Source organism: Oryza sativa, chromosome 1, assembly GCF_034140825.1.
Source record: "Oryza sativa Japonica Group chromosome 1, ASM3414082v1".
Classification (NCBI taxonomy): domain Eukaryota; kingdom Viridiplantae; phylum Streptophyta; class Magnoliopsida; order Poales; family Poaceae; genus Oryza; species Oryza sativa.
In genome coordinates, this window is record NC_089035.1 from 33,844,192 (window position 1) to 33,863,278 (window position 19,087).

General features: G+C 44.0%; 2 protein-coding genes, 1 long non-coding RNA gene and 1 pseudogene across 4 annotated transcripts; 2 read left to right on the top strand and 2 right to left on the bottom strand.

The window, feature by feature from the left end:
* Nucleotides 1-366: 366 nt before the first annotated feature.
* On the top strand, nucleotides 367-5,295 carry LOC9266887 (receptor-like serine/threonine-protein kinase SD1-8; annotated as a pseudogene). Its single transcript, XR_010736332.1, has 6 exons — nucleotides 367-1,779; nucleotides 3,418-3,755; nucleotides 3,861-4,071; nucleotides 4,164-4,401; nucleotides 4,479-4,629; nucleotides 4,711-5,295. The product of XR_010736332.1 is annotated as a receptor-like serine/threonine-protein kinase SD1-8 (transcript).
* On the bottom strand, nucleotides 3,030-6,211 carry LOC107279769 (uncharacterized). Its single transcript, XR_001542090.3, has 4 exons — nucleotides 5,973-6,211; nucleotides 5,778-5,860; nucleotides 4,751-4,912; nucleotides 3,030-3,744 (listed from the first exon to the last, which is right to left on the bottom strand). It is a non-coding gene; the product is annotated as an uncharacterized lncRNA (long non-coding RNA).
* Nucleotides 6,212-6,364: 153 nt separating this feature from the next.
* On the top strand, nucleotides 6,365-9,961 carry LOC4327037 (uncharacterized). The gene is made up of 6 exons (XM_015764214.2): nucleotides 6,365-6,864; nucleotides 7,116-7,363; nucleotides 7,458-7,716; nucleotides 9,055-9,234; nucleotides 9,317-9,472; nucleotides 9,571-9,961. The coding sequence occupies exons 1-6, from the start codon at nucleotides 6,793-6,795 to the stop codon at nucleotides 9,730-9,732; spliced, it is 1,077 nt and encodes a 358-aa protein (XP_015619700.1). The 5' UTR covers nucleotides 6,365-6,792; the 3' UTR covers nucleotides 9,733-9,961.
* A 449-nt stretch (nucleotides 9,962-10,410) lies between these two features.
* On the bottom strand, nucleotides 10,411-18,375 carry LOC4327038 (receptor-like serine/threonine-protein kinase SD1-8). The gene is made up of 8 exons (XM_015770518.3): nucleotides 17,479-18,375; nucleotides 16,801-17,362; nucleotides 12,338-12,469; nucleotides 12,035-12,210; nucleotides 11,591-11,801; nucleotides 11,269-11,506; nucleotides 11,027-11,177; nucleotides 10,411-10,925 (listed from the first exon to the last, which is right to left on the bottom strand). Exons 1-8 carry the CDS (start codon nucleotides 18,235-18,237, stop codon nucleotides 10,614-10,616), a joined length of 2,541 nt encoding a protein of 846 aa, XP_015626004.1. The 5' UTR covers nucleotides 18,238-18,375; the 3' UTR covers nucleotides 10,411-10,613.
* Between the last annotated feature and the right edge of the window lie 712 nt (nucleotides 18,376-19,087).

Sequence of the window (19,087 nt, forward strand, 5' to 3'; positions counted from 1 at the left end):
GTACTACAAGATGATTCGAAGACGGGGATTGATGGCCGATTGTCGTCGGCCACTTTACCCGGTCAATCGTACGTAGTTCAGCCTCGGGATAAATACTAGTTGCGATACAACTTGCACAACTCGGTATCGTTCCATACATGTGATCAAACAAATTAATTAATGTTAATAGTTGTTGCTCAAGTACTAGTTGCACAACTAAGTCAAGAACAGATCTGGTAATAGGTGGTATTAGCTTGCATTGACATCTCTCATCAAGTGTCAAGTCTGCTTCACGATGATTAGAAGCTAATCTGCTATGTGCATAGCCTTAATCATCCTCCTACATGTCCACGATAACAGCAGCTCAAGAAAGCTGCATGATATCAAGAAGGGAAGCCATGTCCTAGCTTATAGTACAGAGGAGAGATCTCAATAGATCGTAATCTATCAGCGCTTAGAGAGAGAGAGAGAGAGAGAGAGAGAGAGAGAGAGAGAGAGAGAGAGAGGCATGAGGACACATTCACTCACCCTCCTCCTAGTTGCCACGGCCTTGTCCTATCAGCCATCCATCGCCGATGACAGCATCAACCAGGCCGCGTCCATCACCGGCAACCAGACGCTTGTCTCGGCCAATGGCATCTTCAAGCTCGGCTTCTTCAGCCCGGATGGTGGCACGTACTACCTCGCGATTTGGTACGCCAAAATCTCGCCGCAGACCGTCGTGTGGATCGCCAACCGCCAGAACCCGGTGCTCATCAAACCCGGCAACGTCAGACTCTTAGCTGACGGCCGCCTTGTCATCCGCGATGGGCAGAACAACACCGTATGGTCGTCTGCTGCACCCACTGGAACCGTAGCCCAGGGCGCCACTGCTCGGCTCTTGGGCACCGGCAACTTCGTCGTGAGCTCCCCTCAGGGCATGGCGTGGCAGAGCTTCGACTACCCGACGGACACGCTGCTCCCGGACATGAAGCTCGGGGTGGACCTCAAGAACGGCATCACCAGAAACATCACATCCTGGCGCAGCCCGACCGACCCTTCGCCGGGGAAGTACACGTTCGGGCTGGTCCTCGGCGGGCTGCCGGAGTTCTTCCTCTCCGAGAACTCGAGGAGGATCTACGCGAGCGGGCCGTGGAACGGAGAGGTGCTCACCGGCGTGCCTCTCCTCAAGTCACAGCAGGCGGGCATTCACCTTCACGGTCTTGTCGAGCCCCGACGAGACGTACTACAGGTATTCCGTCCACGACCCATCATTGCTGACGCGATTCGTCGTCAACGGCACGTTGGGGAAGCTGCAGCGATCATGGTCGGACAACAACGGCCAGTCCTGGAGCGAAAACAGCTACTTCTACCCTCCAGACCCATGCGACAACTACGCGTTCTGCGGGCCGTTCAGCTACTGCGTCAGCAGCGTCGACCAGTCCCGGCAGTGCAGCTGCCTGCCGGGGTTTGAGAGTCAGTCCCAACCGGGGCCCTTCCAGGACTCGTCCAAAGGTTGTGCCAGGATGGCCAACCTGACCTGCGGGGATGGCGATGGGTTCTGGCGGGTGAACAGGATGAAGCTGCCGGAGGCGACGAAGGCGACGGTGCACGCCGGCATGACGCTGGACCAGTGCAGGCAGGCGTGCCTGCGCAACTGCAGCTGCAACGCGTACGCCGCGGCGAACGTGAGCGGCGGAGACAGTCGCGGGTGCGTCTTCTGGACCGTCGATTTGCTGGACATGAGGGAGTATACGGTGGTCGTGCAGGATCTGTACATCCGACTCGCTCAGTCCGAGATTGACGCCTTGAACGCACCAGGTGAGGATTGAAGATCCCTTGATTTAATCATGTTTGCATTTGCATTTGAAGACATGTAGTGTGTAGGGTGGGTTCTATTTGAGGGATTAGAGTATGTTCCTAGAGTACTTTTGGATGAGAGGGCAATCGGAATTTCACCAAAAACACTTAGCATAATACGTCTGATTTTGGCTGTGTAAATCCGTCTCAGGATAGGCCGGTTATCCTATTATCTTAAAAAAAAAAGAGACGTCCGATGCCAAAGAAAATATGGATGCACTTCACATCAGGCGATCAGGCCAACCTCCCCTCCCCACATCTCTCTCTCTCTCTCTCTCTCGCCATTTTCATTGGGCACGCTAGGCCCCCTTGCGCTCCCCATCTCTCTTGCCATTCGCTTTAGCCTAACATACGGTGCCGAGATGTCCGCCGCCACGGCCATAATCTCGTTTCATCCCCGTTGTTGTGGAACCCTAGCCTCCCATCCTCCTCCCCGCGGCTGGTCCCCTCGACTACGGCCTTATCTGAAGGAATTGGCAAGGTGGCGACAGGGCTCCAATGACAGACAATCGGTAGCTCTAAGCCTTTAAGCAAGGGAGGCAGATCTAGTGGTTGGAGTAGAGAAAGAAGGGAGGAGGTAGGGTATTTTATTTTTGGAGTTTTTTTAGATGTGGCAACATATTGTTTCCCCATCTTGCGTCTTGGTATATTTGAATGTTTAACTCTATTTTGTTGTATGTTGCACATTTCGATTTTGGGGTGTTGCTACCAGTTTGTTCGAGTGTTTCATACTTGCATCTCGTTGAAACATTTTTCTCTAAGTAATAAAACATTTTTTTTTACCGAACATTGAAATATCTAAAACAATTTTACTGAAACATTTTTCATTGAGTGGTGAAACATGTGAAACACTTGAAACACCATCCGCGTAGGCCGTAGTCCTCCCTGAATTTCACCCATCTGAAAATATGTGCTTAGGGGGTATGTGCTTTGAATACTTAATTACCATCTCACAAAAATAATAAAACAAAAGAACCTGTGATCGATTTCTCATATTGGTTAGCGAATTGAGCATGCTAACTTTCCTCTTCGAACTAAACATTTCTAATGGCACGCACAGTCTTCTATTTCACCGGACCAACCATGGAAACTTGTCCCCATTATACGCATACTAAGTCAATGGTTGCCTTTAAATATAGGCAAAATTAGTAAAATTACCATGGGTTAACGGGACAAGTAGCCATCAGTCGTTGGGCTGCAAGAGCCAATGATTTCTTTTTATACGATCAACTGGACTTGTGCGTAAGAAAGAAGATATACTTGTGCGAGCAAGTTTCCACCATCACCTAACTTGATACCGACAAACATGAAATGAAAAAAGTTGTCTTGACTTTGTAGTATTCCCTCCGTTTCATATTATAAGACTTTCTAGCATTGCCTATATTTATATAGATGTTAATGAATCTAGGCATATATATGTGTCTAGATTCATTAATATCTATATGAATGTGGCCAATGCTAGAAAGTCATATATTGTGAAACGAAGGAAGTAGGACAGATCATTTTGACGCGTAAGTTTAAAAAGTCATACTTGATCAGCAAAATTATCACACGAGACCACAAAAACATCTAAATGTGTTTACCTCTATTTGATTGCAGCAAGACGCCGGCGCTTAATCAAGAACACGGTGATCGCCGTGGTCACGACTATCTGTGGCATTTTAGGAGTTGTTGGCTGTTACTGTTTTTGGAGGAACAAGGCGAGGAGGAAGCAGCACACTGAAATGGAGAAAAGCAGTGATGCCGATGATCTTCCGTTCAGGGTAAGGAAAAGCCCTGCGTTGAGCCCAGCAAGGGATCAATGGTTTGATGAGAACAGGGGTGCTGAAGATGATCTTGACCTTCCGTTGTTTGATCTTGAGATGATTTTCAACGCAACAGACAGATTCGCAGCGCATAATAAGATTGGGGAAGGTGGATTCGGCCCTGTTTACATGGTAAGATAACATATATTTTAGAACATTCAAGACAACATCCAATAGATTATACGATGGTAATTTTTCATAAACTGTAATGTGTAAGACAAATAAAATTATGAGCAGGGAAGACTTGAGGATGGGCAAGAAGTAGCCGTGAAGAGGTTGTCCAAAAGATCAGTACAGGGGGTTGTTGAATTTAAGAACGAGGTCAAACTAATTGCCAAGCTTCAGCACAGAAACCTTGTCAGGCTACTAGGTTGCTGCATTGATGATGACGAGAGGATACTGTTATACGAGCACATGCACAACAAGAGCCTAGACACGTTCATATTTGGTCAGTTCATTTCTACATAAACATTACATAATTATTTTTCTCAATTAAATGTATACACATAGTGTTTTGTTGTACTAAACATATTTCTGCAGACGAAGGAAATCGTAAACTGCTAAGTTGGAACAAACGGTTTGAGATCATTCTAGGGATTGCACGGGGCCTATTATATCTCCATGAAGATTCAAGGTTTAGGATCATCCACAGGGATCTGAAGGCAAGCAACGTGTTATTAGACAGAAACATGGTACCAAAAGTCTCAGACTTCGGCATCGCGAGAATGTTTGAAGGTGATCAAACCACTGCATACACTAGAAAGGTCATCGGAACGTAGTGAGTACTCTCGTAGTTTGTTTATATGTATATAGCTACAAAACTGGGACTGCACAATGACTTTCGAGATGGTCCAGTGGCTATATGTCTCCAGAGTATGCAATGGACGGTGTGTTTTCCATGAAATCCGACGTCTTCAGCTTTGGCGTCCTAGTACTGGAGATTGTCGCCGGCAGGAGGAATCGAGGCTTTTGTGAATCCGAAATTAATCTCAACCTCCTCAGATATGTAAGTGCAAATTATTTGTCACAATTGCTCTGGTGAATCTTGTCACATTATTGCCTTATTGGCATTTTGATGATTTTCCAGGCATGGATGTTGTGGAAAGAAGGTAAGAGTGTGGACTTACTGGATGAGTTAATTGGAGACATCTTTGATGACAACGAAGTGTTGAGATGTGTACACGTCGCTCTGTTGTGCGTTGAAGTGGAACCCAAGAACAGACCATTGATGTCTTCAGTTGTTATGATGCTAGCCAGTGAGAATGCCACGTTGCCACAGCCAAATGAGCCTGGAGTGAACATTGGGAAGATCACATTAGACACAGAATCATCTCATGGACTTACCAGCAATGGTGTGACGACAACTACAATAGAGGCTAGGTAGTCTGAAACAGTAAATTCTCCTTGCTCTAACAGTAAGTCTGTAGTTCTGTATAGCGAGTCAAAACCTCATGCAAAGCTCTGCTGAAACTAGTTCACTTATAACGAGTCTTGAAAACTTGTAAGTTGTAAGACCACATTAGACAAGGTCATGATTGTTGCAATGCACTAGTTGTAGGTTAGAGACATTGTCTGGCGTGTGATGGAGCCGACAAAACTGGTTAAATGATTTGTGTAAAAGGCTAACAGTATTTAAGCATCATTTCTTATCGACCGGCCCTCGATTTGGTCATGTCCCGATGTGATGCGGCATCTAGGAATGACATAGACCACATCTTGCCTGATTTTCCTACATGTGACACTAAAAATACCAGCCAATTTGGTCAATTCAGGCAACTTGCTGCAATATTAGTTGTGATGTCGGATTCATGTGGAATCCTCCGTTTCAGATATCTATTTCAAGTACAACAGCTAAATCATCACCATCAAACAGACTCTGAAATGAACATAGATGGGATAATTTCGACTCAATTGTGATTTTTCTTGCCAGGCTGGTTGTTGGAAGAACCCCAGCAAAGTTTTTATCAAGTTAAAAGAGGGATACAAAGGGCAAACTGGTAGAAATGCTGTCAGCATGAAGGTTCTTCTACTAAAAAAAACGAAGGACTGGATGTTTAAATGAGTCCGTGAGAATGAGACTGTAAGCAAATATAATCAACTATAATCTTCAAACAGTTTTTATCAGGTGAATTAGTGAACGACGAAGACACCTACCGTATTTCACTTTCTTGCCCCTGCTGCAACTGATACTGCAACCTTATTCGTCACGCCAATTTGACAAAATGCAGTTATGATTTCTGAAGACGAGACATGGAAGAAACAATCTGTTAATGGTTTCTTACCAGCCATCCGATAGCCGTGTCACAACTCACAAACAATTCACCATAAATCTTCAAATTCGTTTCTTACCAGCCATCCGATAGCCGCATTGCTGTTTCAGGCGATCACGCGCCCAACCAAACCCCCACACCCCCACGACCGAGGTTTCCATAGGTTGATCCGCCTCCCCGACACCGCCGCCCGGCAGCCGCATCTGACCGCCCGACCGGCTCGGCCGCGATTTCGTCGGCCGCCGCCGCGCCCAAATTATAGGGTTCATGAGCCGCCGGCCCGCCGCCGTAAGTTCTCGCGGAACGAGTCCCGTCTCTAACCGTACTTCAGTCGCTTGTCTCTTGAGTTATCTGAGATGGGACATGGGCTAATGGGCCTAACACAATGGCGCGTCGGCCCATATCCAAGAGTTGGCCCAGGCGCTGCAGCTCTGCAATCTCGTTCTCCTCAGGCGGCGAGAGGGACGGCTTGATGCTCGGGGAAGACGAAGAGGATAGATAGGATATAGGGCATAGGTGTACTCTCGCCGGCAAGTAGGTATGGCGGACGCCATGGCATGCTATATTGGAAGGTCCGCCCATGGTGGCAACTGCTATAAATAGCTACCCTACCCCGCCTCCTTCCTTCTCAACCTCCTCCTATTCTCTCTCTCTCTCTCTCTCTTCCCCCAGATGCGAAATTCCTGCCCCAGCTCAACCCAAAGCTCCGTGCCGTTACCTCCTCTCTATTCTCCAACCGTTTCCTCCCTCTTCCCGGAAGGGGGGCGTTCTGGCGCAGCTGATTGATTTGATTGAACCTCGAGGCCGATTGATTGGGTCCGAGTAATCTCGGAAATGTGGGGTTGTTGCGGTTGATTTTTTGTATTTGGTGTTGCTTTGATGTTTGCTTGCGTTCTCCGATGGAGGAGGCAGGAAGAGAGAAGGATAGGTCGGTGGTGGTGGTGGTAGAGGATTTGGGCACAGCCACTAAGGTGATGCAAGGCTAATTAATTGACTCATCTATCTAATAATTCTCCTTCCTTTTCTGTGCGTTTTACATCAAGGGTTAATTGGAATGTGATATTGTGAGAGTGTCACTATTCAACCATCTTTAATTCATATATATTTATTTATTCTGCCACGATTTCTTTTATTTGCAATGAGTCAAATTCATTAGACTGAGATGCCCTTCGGTCCTTCCGTCTTGCAATTAACAATCATTGACTGGACTGTTCAATTACAGGATACAGTCAACCCAAGCGCGAAGTCTACAAGGAGGTACCCTCTCCTGTCATGGACAACTATATTGGCCTTGATCGCGCTTGTCGGAGTATACATTTTCTCAGTGTCTTTGAAGCAAAATGGGATGCTTCTTGGTCTTAAGCAGACAGACATGATAGAAAAAGAAAGGGAAAAACTTTGCCAGGACCCCAGCATTCCGGTGACTGAGATCCCTTATGTGCATTATCCCACACCTGATACTTACAGTAGGTAATGAGGATAAACTTGCGAGTTGGAATTCTATGTTTATGTTTTCCATGTCAGCAAGTAACTGGGTATTTCCTTTCTTAAATTTCTTCGCTAGGAAAGAATGTGCATGCACACCAGTTAGATTCTTCGCTATCTTGTCGATGCAGAGGTCAGGAAGTGGGTGGATTGAAACATTATTGAATAGCCATGAGAACATTAGCTCCAATGGAGAGATTTTCTCTATCAAGGAAAGGCGTAGTAATATCACTTCGATCACAAAAACATTGGATAAATTGTACAATCTGGACTGGCTCAGCAGTGCTGCTAAAAATGAATGTACTGCAGCAGTGGGGTTGAAATGGATGCTGAATCAGGTAATATTTTCGCCATAATAGTTATTTTTACTACTCCTATCTCATGGTAAGTTGCACAGTTTCATTTTTGTTACTTAATTATATATTTTCTTGTGGAACATGGACATGGCAGCTTTAGCTGGCTTTTGGAATCTTCTTGATAATATAGGTCTAAAAGTAATTATTTATTAAATTCTGACTTAGCAGTTAGTAGTACACATGCATAGTAGTGCGGAGAATGGTTAGTATTAATGTTTATAACTTTAGCTAGATTTTGCGGAGAATGGTTAGTCAATTTGTATAGCACTTCAGCAGTATGGTATTCTTTTTGAAAAGTAAGGAATGTAGCAATATACTAATATTTCATGCACTGGCCCTGTGCTCGTGAATTTTCTGTTCAAAGCATATTCGGATGTGGAAGTTTTGCTTCCATAAAGGTTTTTATGGAATTAGCTGCTAAAAGCCTAAAACCCTTGGCCTAGGAGATTGAATTACTAGGTTTCTGTAGATGGGTAAGCAAAGAAGTAGGTGACCTTATATTTTCTCCATATTTATTCGAAGTATTAACTTTTACATTGGTGGTTCACCTTCGTCCAGAAATGATGCTGTTGATAAATACATAGCACTGCATATTTCAAAAGTATAGACCATGAATTAGATTCATTTTGGAGATGCGGTTGCTGTCTAAGAGAAGATAGATTGACGAGTGGGCTCTGCCTTGATGAGTTTGTTGAGAACCTGCCCGTGTGTCTAAACCATTGTCACAGTAGCTCCACGTAGTTTGAAGCCCAGGTGGAATTGCTTTAGCGGTGTAGTTTGTCTGGTTTTATAGTTGAGGTGCGTAATTTATCTGTTTCCATAGTTGAAGGCTGAAAGCTAGAACAGCATGAATGTTGAGGGGGATAAAATAGACTCATCCCTAATATGGCCCCCTTTGATTCAAAGGAAATTCATAGGAATTTTAGAGGATTTTATTCCTATAGGAATTTTTCCTATATAGCCCTTTGAATCAAAGGAATGGATCCTATGAAATCCTATAAAATTCCTATGGAATGCCTCTTCCCATGCAAATTTTGGAGGAAATTTAACATGAGGTAGAACCTCTTGGTAACTTTCCTTTGAGTCTCTCTCTCATCCAATTCCTGTGTTTTTCCTGCGGTTCAATCAAACGGTCATTCCTGTGTTTTTCCTGTGTTTTGCAATCCTATGTTTTACACTTACATTCCTATCAAAATCCTATATTTTTTCTATTCCTACGTTTTCTCAATCCTGCGATTCAAAGGGGCCTAGTTTACTGCACCTACTCTGACACCTATTTTAATTTATTTTCTGTTATTGTTATCTTGGTGTAAATTGCAGGGTCTAGTGCAACATCATGAAGAGGTAGTTGAATACTTCAACCGAAGAGGCGTGTCTGCAATCTTCCTTTTAAGAAGAAATACTCTCCAGCGTTATGTCTCTGTATTAGCAAATGCTCATGATAGTAAGGCAAAGCAGATAAATGGAACTCATAAATCTCATGTGCACTCTGAACGCGAGGTTCACTTCTTTATTTTCTATTGAAAGATCTGCATGTGAAATAAAAGGTTATCCTACTGATCTTTCTTCTTCTTTTTTGCAGGCTCAAATTCTTGCTCAATTTAAGCCAGAAATAGACACAAAGAAGTTGATCGCCGATCTTAAGAAATCCGATAAGTTGGCCGCTGATGCTTTACTGTACTTCAAAAAGACACGCCATATTATTCTGTATTATGAGGATGTTGTCAGCAATGATACTGTGAGTCCTATTGCTTTATATATCCTTGTCCGGAGGCTGAATGAGCATCTCTCTCTCTCTCTCTCTCTCTCTAAACAGCTTTTTTTTTCTTTCTTCAGAAGCTCATGGATGTCCTGGATTTTCTGAGATTGCCTAAGAGAAAGCTGTCCAGTAGGCATGTGAAAATCCATACCAAACTTTTGCGTGATCATATAGATAACTGGGCTGAAGTTAATAGTACTTTGATGGGAACACAGTACGAGAGTTTCCTGAATGGCTGAAGGTGACTGAACTAGCTTGCTCATGTGTGGTGTAAATAATGATGCAGCGAGTATTCATTCTTTTGACACTTGTTTTTTTACCCCTGATATAGCTAACAGAATTAGTCAAAATTGGCAGTTTTGGCTATCATATGTTAATTTAGAAAGCTCATTTGCTTGTCACTGACTTTGTAGCATGTAGGGTCAATTGATAAATAATATATATCATACAAAGGTGTGGTTTTCATTAGACCTACAGAGTACCTTCCTTAGTTCAGACTTTCAGAACGTACATAAGTGCATGATGATTCTATCTATTTTTTACATCATATCACTGTCCTGATTCTTATAATCAACAAGTTTTTAAGGCTGTCAGCTAGGCCTCATTGTGATAATGTAACTCATCTAATCTGACAAATCAGATACTCATAATAATTTTCAGAACATCATATCAGAAAGTATATCGTATGATGGCCAAGTAGAAAAGAATGAACTGGTTAAAGTTGTCTGGGTGTTTTATTTTCACATAAAAACTTGGAAATGAAATCCTGTCAAGACTTTTAATCCGTGGTTACTTATTCCTTCATGGTTATTTATAATGCTCCTAATATTTATAAAATTCTTAGGCCTTGTTTGCAAATAGGGGAAAAGGCTCTCTTTGAGACCTTCAGGACATATGGAACATTAATGCTATAGTGCTTTGAAATATCACCAAATAACAATAACTTCCGTAGTTTCTGTCACTACAGTTTAGGATAACTGCTGAATTGAGGGAACCATACCCTAGTTGGTGCAGTTATTCAATAATTATGCAAATTTCTGTTGCTCAAACACACGGTGATGAAGAAAGCACATTATGTAATGCACATTCCCCTAGTAAGTTCAATTAGCACATTAACATCCTATCGACCTTCAAGTATAGTAACTGTTGCACTGTCGAATATGCTGCAGTCTGGCTTGCTTGATGATGTGTCTGTTTCCATTAGAATTCTTCTAGCTGCAAAGCCAGGCTGTTTAGGAGTTGGCAATGTGGTAGCATCTGTCGTAGCTAACATCAGAAGCACCTGAGACATCAATGGACGGTCATCTGGGTTCTCTTGCACACATAGGAGTCCCACTCTGATGCATTTGAGTACTTCATCTGAGTCGAACGAGCCATTCATTGTTTCATCTGCTAACTCCAAGCTTTTTCCTTCATTCCATAAGCTCCATGCCTAAGGGGCAAAAAAAGAAAAAAAGTTTTTGAAGTTACTCTGAAATTGAATTGAGAAAACAACTTCCATTCAAACATGTAGTAGATGATTTAAGCTCTCACATGTCCCAGAAGATTTAGGTGGTTTGAATATGAATAAACCCCTCTGTTCCTCCTGCCACTAATTATTTCCAGTAGTAAAACTCCAAAACTAAATACATCTGATTTGACAGAAAAGACTCCGTCCATTGCATATTCTGGAGACATATAGCCACTACAAAAGAGCCAAAATGAATAAAGCAAATATATGAGTAAATTCATTTATACGATCAGTATTTCCTGTTGTAAATACTTAGCATACTTACTATGTGCCGACCACTTTTCTGGTATTGATTTCTGTCTCTTCACTTCCAAACATTCTTGCCATGCCAAAGTCAGAAATTTTGGGAGTCATCTCCTTGTCAAGAAGAACATTACTTGCCTTCAGGTCTCTGTGGATGATTCTGTATCTTGAATCCTGGTGAAGATATAGTAAACCTCTAGTAATGCCTTCTATTATACGGTATCGCGCTTGCCAGTCAAGCAGGACACTGTTGGATTTTTCTGTTACATTTGCAAACTGTTATGTTCTTCACAGTATTATCAGCCATTTTTTTCATGGTCATAAAAAGACTGAGATAGTCATACCGAACAGAAAGTAGTCTAGGCTCTTGTTTGCCATGTATTCGTACACAAGTATCCTTTCTTGTCCACTAATGCTGAAGCCGAGAAGCCGAACAAGATTCCTATGCTGAAGTTTAGCTATCAACATTACCTCATTCTTGAATTCGTCGAGACCCTGTACGGATGTTTTGGACAACGTTTTAACTGCTATTTCTTGTCCATCCTCGAGCTTACCCTGTTGATCAACCAGACATAGCGGCTGTAGTTCAAATTTCAGAAGATCATTTTTTTTATGCTATCATTGTTCGTTCATTTATATGCTGAAGACCTTAAATAATTGCCTTTTGATGCTTGAAATCATGAGTTGCCATTTTTTTGAACGAAAATCATGAGTTGCCATTGAACTTGCGTTCAAAATGTTTGCATGTTTATGCGTGATTCATTGGGGTGGTTCATGTAGTGTTGTACCTTGTATACTGGTCCGAAGCCACCCTCACCGAGCTTGTTGTTGATTGAGAAACCATCAGTAGCAGCTGCAATTGTCCCCAGATCAAAGATTGGAAGTTCCAGATCATCATCGTGATGACTGCTTCCTTCATAGCGGCGACCAGTACTGCGGGAACCACCGCTCCATTTGCTTGATCCTATAATCACATAGAAGTCGGTATGAGTATGATACCCTGAAATATGCTTATTATTTTCCCCTCTTTTTGTTCAAGTATTTATATGGAGTATCTGCTTGTTAACACTCGGAAGACACATGGCCATTACCGGTTTTTCTTGCTCTCTTCTTCTTTCTTGTCCAGACGAGAAAACCAGCGAGAACTGACAGAAACGTCACCGATGAGATGCTGACAACGATGGCGATTATTACACGTGCCTTGTTAGATTTGCTTGTTAAACCTGTGCAAGAAAAACGTAGCTGTTAAATCGATGATGGTATGCAACGACATATCGACTAATTTATCTAGAGGAATATAATGAGTTGCCCCATATATGAGCATTTAATCAGTATTACCTGTTTGGTTTGGAATATGGAACGATTATTGCTACAGAATATCTATTTACTGTAGGAATATTTTTTTAAAAAAAATAAATATCTTAAAAGAAGTGGCCATGTTCTTTTCTCCAACAAAAGTTGAATAAACTTTTGGATACTAGTGATACGCTTTTCAAACTGCTAAAATGTGCGTTTCGTGTAAAAATTTTCTATATGAAAGCTGTTATAATATATCAGATTAATCTATTTTTTAAGTTTGTAATAATTAAAACTTAATTAATCATATGTTATTATCATCTCGTTTTACGTGAAACACTTAATCTTTTTCTTAAGGAGATTCAAACACCACCTAAGTAATGCTATTGGAAAGGTTTTTTTAATAAAATATATTTTTTGTGAAGCAAATAATCTGATGAAAAAGCCGAGAAGAATAGGGGCCTATTCGTAGAGCAGAGTAGCGCGCTGAACAACATGTAGTGCCACATATGATGCCCTCGAAACAATGCCAAACCAGAGTCAGATGCTCTGTTTCAGGTACACCTGGAAACCTTGCGCTACAGCATCACAGGCGATCTACAGTGGCAAATGCACGTGAATATGTGATCAACCATGAACCAGTTCAACATGTTTACCCAAGTACCCAACCTCTTCGTAAGGATTTATCGGTGTCTAGCGTTTGAACATTTGTGGTTTTGAATTCTCTAGAGGCACAGAGGCCTTCACGCTTTGTGTTTTCGGTTAGCCCAGCAACGCCGCAGAGCCCGGCGTCCGGCGACGCATCACACGTTCACATATTTGTCCATGCACTGTCTCGATGGTTCGGCCGGTACGCCGCCCGCGGCCGCGCGTGCAGTGTGTGCTGGAAAGCGAGGCGTATGGCCGATTGGCCGGCCACCCCCGCTGGCCGCTGCCATGTCGCGGGTGGCGCGGTGGCGGCCGGTCGCTTTGGAGCGTGGTTTTTGCACGGAAAATATCTCTCCCGGCTGGGCGATAAAGCGAAGTGACCGATGGTTGTTTGATTGCGACGTGAAGCTTGTGGCAGCTGGGATGTTTTCTGGCTTGACTCGGCGAGGGAAGATTCTTGGCATCGATCTGTCCGGTTCCAAATCCAATTCCCAACGAAGCTACTCCCTCCGTCCCATAAAAAACCAACTTAGTATAGAATTTAAAACATCATAGTACTGTGTCTAGATTCGTAGTGCTACAATATGTCACATTTGGTTCTAGATTCGTTTTTTATGTGACGGAGGGAGTACAATCTAAGGCCTTGTTTAGATCGCGAAAAAATAAATTTGGGTGTCACATCAGACATTTCATCGGATGTCGGAATGGGTTTTCAGACACAAATGAAAAAATTAATTTCAAAAATCGCCTGGAAACCGCGAGACGAATTTATTAAGCCTAATTAATCCGTCATTAGCACATGTGGGTTACTATAGCACTTATGGCTAATCATGGACTAATTAGGCTCAAAAGGTTTGTCTTCCGATTTCTATGCAAACTGTGCAATTTGTTTTTTTCTTTATCCAATATTTAATGCTCCATGCATGTATCAAAGATTCGATGAGACGTTTTTAGAAAAAAAAAATGGGAACTAAACAAAGCCAGTGCTATTACTTCTGCTCCATCTTTCCTACTCCCACCGTCTCATAAAAAAACAAATCTATGATAGTACTCCATCCGTCCCAAAATAAGCGTAGCCATGAGTTTCCATGCCCAACTTTAATCGTCCGTCTTATTTGAAATTTTTTCCAAAAAACTAAAAAACATAAGTCAAGCGTAGAGTCTATTCATGTTTTATAATCTATTAACTTATTAAAGTAATAGAAAAAGAAAGCCTCCACGTTCGTTCTCGTGGTCTAGAAATTCTCATATTAATTGAAGAAAAAGAAAAATAGAATCCATATAGAAATACAATTTAGAAATAGCTGAAATTCAGAATTAAAAAATAATGAATATTGGAATATGAGACTAGAGTCCATATCGATATACAATTTAGAATTAATGGAAATTCTGAATTAAAAAAAAATAAGAATATATGAGAGAAAATATAATGATCCTAGCCGCACAATCTGCAAGGGACACCATGCTAATTTTTATAATATAACAACAATAAAAATCAAATCATAAAAAAATTTCAAATAAGACGGACGATCAAAGTTGAACACGGAAACTCATGGTTGCACTTATTTTGGGATGGAGGGAGTATATGACATCCTATTACCACGAATATGAATATGTGTATATCCAAATTCATAGTATTAAAATGTGTCACATCCACTACTAGGTTGGTCCCATAATATAAAGGATTTTAGGTAGGTGTGACATATCCTAATACAATGAATCTGCCCAGATTCATTATACTAGGATATATCACATCTATCTAAAATCTCTTATATTATGGGACGGAGGGACTACAACAATCTAAAACCGAAGGAGACATTAGGTTGTTTGATTACCACGTAGAGCTTTGTGGCAGATGGGATGTTTTCTAGCTCTCGGCAAGGGCAGATTCTTCACATCGATCTACCCGGTTCCAAATCCAATTCCCAACAAGGCTACAACTTTCTACTCCCTCTGTCCCTGTATATAAGGGATTTTGGTGTGGGATATGAGACATCCTAGTATAACAAATCTAGACAAACAGTTTAAATTTGTTGTACTAGGAACTTCTACTCCCTCCTTTCCACTAGTATACTAATCCCTCCGTCTCTTTTAAATGCAATCATGGATTTTTCATATACAACATTTGACCATCTGTCTTATTTGAAAAAAAATATGAAAAAATTTTAAAAAATAAGTCATGCATAAAGTATTATTTATTTTTATCATCTAATAAAAATAAAAATATTAATCATAAAATTTTTTAAATAAGATGGACGGTCAAACGTCAGACGCAGGAATTCTCAACTGCAGATATAATGGGACGGAGGGAGTACTTCTACTCCCTCTTTCCTACACTATAATAATATAGAACTGAATATAGGATGTGTTCAAAACTAAATGGGACATTAGAATATATCGCATCTGATACTAGGTTATTATATTATACGACGAAGAGAGTACTTCTTAGTTTTTTTTTTGTCATGTGAACTTACCATCGTCTTAAAATACTATTATTGAACACAACAAGCGTAAGATCCAAATTAAGTTCCAAGTTGCACCGTGAGTTCAAACTTCAGACCATCAAATTCGTTTCCAATTTATAAGCTAAAGATTTGTACGTACATCTACAGATCTACTGCAATCCCTGCCTCTGCCTATCTCCTCAAATAATGAGGATCATTGTCTATTTGTCTTGTCGCTGTTGACTAGAGCTATCCAAGATCTGCTACTTTATCTTCTTCCCGGCGAAATTTCACCTACCAATCAAGACGACGGCCACACTTCGCTCTTGTGGTGTACAGGGCCCTCTAATCTTTGTACTAGCTGCCAAATCGGGCAAGCCCCACACCATGTAAAAGGCTCCTTTGGTCGATGATACACGTCGAGGCGATCAGTAGGGGCCTCACAAATGGCCGGGCAGCAATGGATCGACTCGAGAATGCTGCACGGGAGCTAGCAGGTGCAGTGATATGATGCACGTTGGAGAGATCGACGTGGAAGCCGTCTCATTCCTCTACCGTGTATAATTGAGCTTTTGTTGCGCGCGATAGCTCCTAAAATCAAAGCGTGCTTCTTTTGCGACGATAAGCGCCCCGCCTTCGAAAGAGCCCGGGACCAAATGGTATCGATCGCTGTCTGGCTAATTAATCAAAGCTCCTTTCGCTTCCTTTCTCCCTTGCTAACATCGATCGGTTTCATGATGGAGAGAAAAGGAGATTAAAGGGCAAGGAATAAAGATGGCCGGAATCAAAATCAATGTCGTGATCGTCTTCCAGTGAAATGGATCAGGGCAGCAAGTTCTCTCGGTTGAAGCAGGGCACGCTGCGTGGCACTCATCATCTCTTTCTAATCTTCTATTGAGATTCTCCCCAAAAAAGGAGGGATTGGAGCTATGGAGGATTAGAGGGAGATAGCCAAAAAGGAATGGACTAGGAGGCCCAAATATCTGGCCTTCGACGGTACTTTTGTGCTGTCTGATTTGGACGGAACGAACACCAAACACATGGAAAAGATTCTATATGCAGCGCAGCATGCATGGAATACGTAAAACATGCACGTAATACGTAGATATATACGTACGTATGTAGCAATGCATAGTACATAGTTCGCGTGGAATGTGATGGCGTACCGAGATCTGCGGCGGCGAGGCGGACGAAGAGGTCCTGGCCGAACTCCGGGTACACGCGCAGGTCGGTGAGCCCGGTCGTCCACATGACGCAGCCGGTGCCGGCGCCGTGGCCGCGGCCGCCACCGCTCACGTTGGCGCTCGCGTACGCCGTGCAGGAGCAGTTCATGAGGCACGCCTTCCGGCACTGCTCCAGGCTGAGGCCCAGGTCCACGACGCTCCGCTCCGTGTCGGGCACCTTGGCGTGCTCCACGGCGACGAACCCGTCGGTGCCGTTCTGGCAGTCGAGCGGCGTCGACCGCACGCACCCCGCGCGGCCGTCACGCAGCGCCCACGCCTCGGGCGACTTGGGCGTGAAGCCGCGGAGGCAGGAGCAGACGGGCAGGTTGTTTGTGTCGCACACGCCGTTGGCCCCGCACGGGGACACCTCGTCGCACTGGTCCTTGGGCGCGTACCAGTACAGGTTCCACGTCCCCGCCGCCTCCACCCACGTCGACCGCTGCAGCAGCCCGTAGCTCCCCGTGCTGTTCAGCCCCAGCCTCGATATGATCGACACGTTGTGCACCTACACGAACACGCGCACGCGTGTCATATATGACATGGCACCAGCGGTACGGTACAACTCCAATAAAATTTAAAAAGTTGTACACATAAATTGCACGGGTACTCGTCAGTTTATACCTGGAAGCTGTACGTGACTTCCTTGGCGTTGTTGATGAAGCTGAAGGTGAAGCCGGAGTAGGTGACGGTGTCCGGGACGCCGGTGAACTGGACGCCGTCCCAGGGGCCGGAGCGCCAGACCTTCTCGGCGCCGTTCCAGATGAACACCTGGGGGTCGCCGGACGTGTCCATGGCCATCACGACGGGGCCCGGCGAGGGGTCGGAGGGGCTCTTCCACGCCGTCAGCGTCCTGTTCCTCCCCTTCACGTAGTCGACGCCCAGCCTCATCTCCGGGAGCAGCGTGTCGGTCGGGTAGTCGAACCCCTGCCACGCCACGCCACCGCCAGCGCCGTCCGCGATCACCAGGTTTCCGCTGTCCATGATCCGGGCCGTGGGGCTCGCCAGCTTGGCCGCCGGCGTGACCGACCACACAACGGTCGAGTTCCCCGCTACAATGGCGAGCGTGCCCGTGGGCGACACGGAGAGCGTGGCGTCGGGGTTGTCCGCGACGTCGCCGGGGAGCGGGTCCTCGCGGTTGGCGACCCAGACGACGGTGCGGACCGAGACCTTGTTGTACCAGACGCCGACGTAGGTGCTGTTGGCGCCCGGCGGGGTGAAGAAGCCGAGCACGAAGTTGGCGTCGCCGCCCGAGACCAGCGTCTCGTTCGCGGCGAGCGGGCGGCCGGGCACGACTGTGTCCCTGGCACGGCAGCTGCCCGTGAGCACCACGACGACGACGAAGAGCAGCAGGTAGCAGCAGAGCGGGGAGGAGGAGGCCATTGCTAGGATTCCCGGCGCGCGCGAGCAACGAGCGAGCGGTGCTATGCTAACACGCCACTGCGAGAGTGAGTAGCCGTCGTGCACAAGTGCGGTTTTGGACCGGAGCTAGTTGCAAGACGGGGTGGGCCGGGTGGCCTATGGGCTATGGATACGGTGATATGGAAAGCTGCCTCATGTCTTGGCGCGGAGCAGATGCGGATTACTTTACACTTGGACAGGGAATCGCGGAGGTTTGTGGCTCAGGTTTTCCTCTGTTACTGCTTACGATGATTACATTTCCGAAGAGCATAAAACTGCCGATATTTCAGGCTTTGTTTGATTTGGGCTCATTTGGAGAATCGAAATAGAAATAGGTAGTAGTCGTGTGTAGCCAAGTCAAACTTTTACGCTTGACTCCAACACTTGCTTAGCCCTTCTCCCTCAAAGAAAGCTCTGCCCTCGACAGGCAAAGGATGGTTAGATATTTATAGGCCGTGTTTAGATTTAATTTGTTTTCTTTAAACTTTCAACTTTTCTGTCACATCAAATCTTTGGACACATGCATAGAGCATTAAATATGAATAAAAAAAATCAATTGCACAGTTTACATATAAATCGCGAGACGAATCTTCTGAGTGTAATTACATCATGATTTGACAATGTGATGCTACAGTAAATATTTGCTCATGACGAATTAAATAGGTTTAATAAATTTATCTCACAGTTTACAGGTAGAATCTATAATTTATTTTGTTATTAGTCTACATTTAATACTTTAAATGTGTATTCGTATACTTAAAAGAAAATCATGGCATAATGGGAAAAAACATGGCCCTAGTCAAGAAAGAAGCACTGTATGTCTATATTTCAG

Bases quoted from the DNA above. Each gene is read 5' to 3' on its own strand.
- LOC4327038 (XM_015770518.3), bottom strand. From the start codon at position 18,237: ATGGCCTCCTCCTCCCCGCTCTGCTGCTACCTGCTGCTCTTCGTCGTC. The intron at 12,211-12,337 runs GTAATGGCCATG...ATGTGATTATAG, and splicing joins GAAGAGAGCAAGAAAAACCG to GATCAAGCAAATGGAGCGGT. The intron at 11,802-12,034 runs GTACAACACTAC...GTTGATCAACAG, and splicing joins GCTTCGGACCAGTATACAAG to GGTAAGCTCGAGGATGGACA.
- LOC4327037 (XM_015764214.2), top strand. From the start codon at position 6,793: ATGGAGGAGGCAGGAAGAGAGAAGGATAGGTCGGTGGTGGTGGTGGTA. The intron at 9,235-9,316 runs GTTCACTTCTTT...TCTTTTTTGCAG, and splicing joins ATGTGCACTCTGAACGCGAG to GCTCAAATTCTTGCTCAATT. The intron at 9,473-9,570 runs GTGAGTCCTATT...TTCTTTCTTCAG, and splicing joins ATGTTGTCAGCAATGATACT to AAGCTCATGGATGTCCTGGA.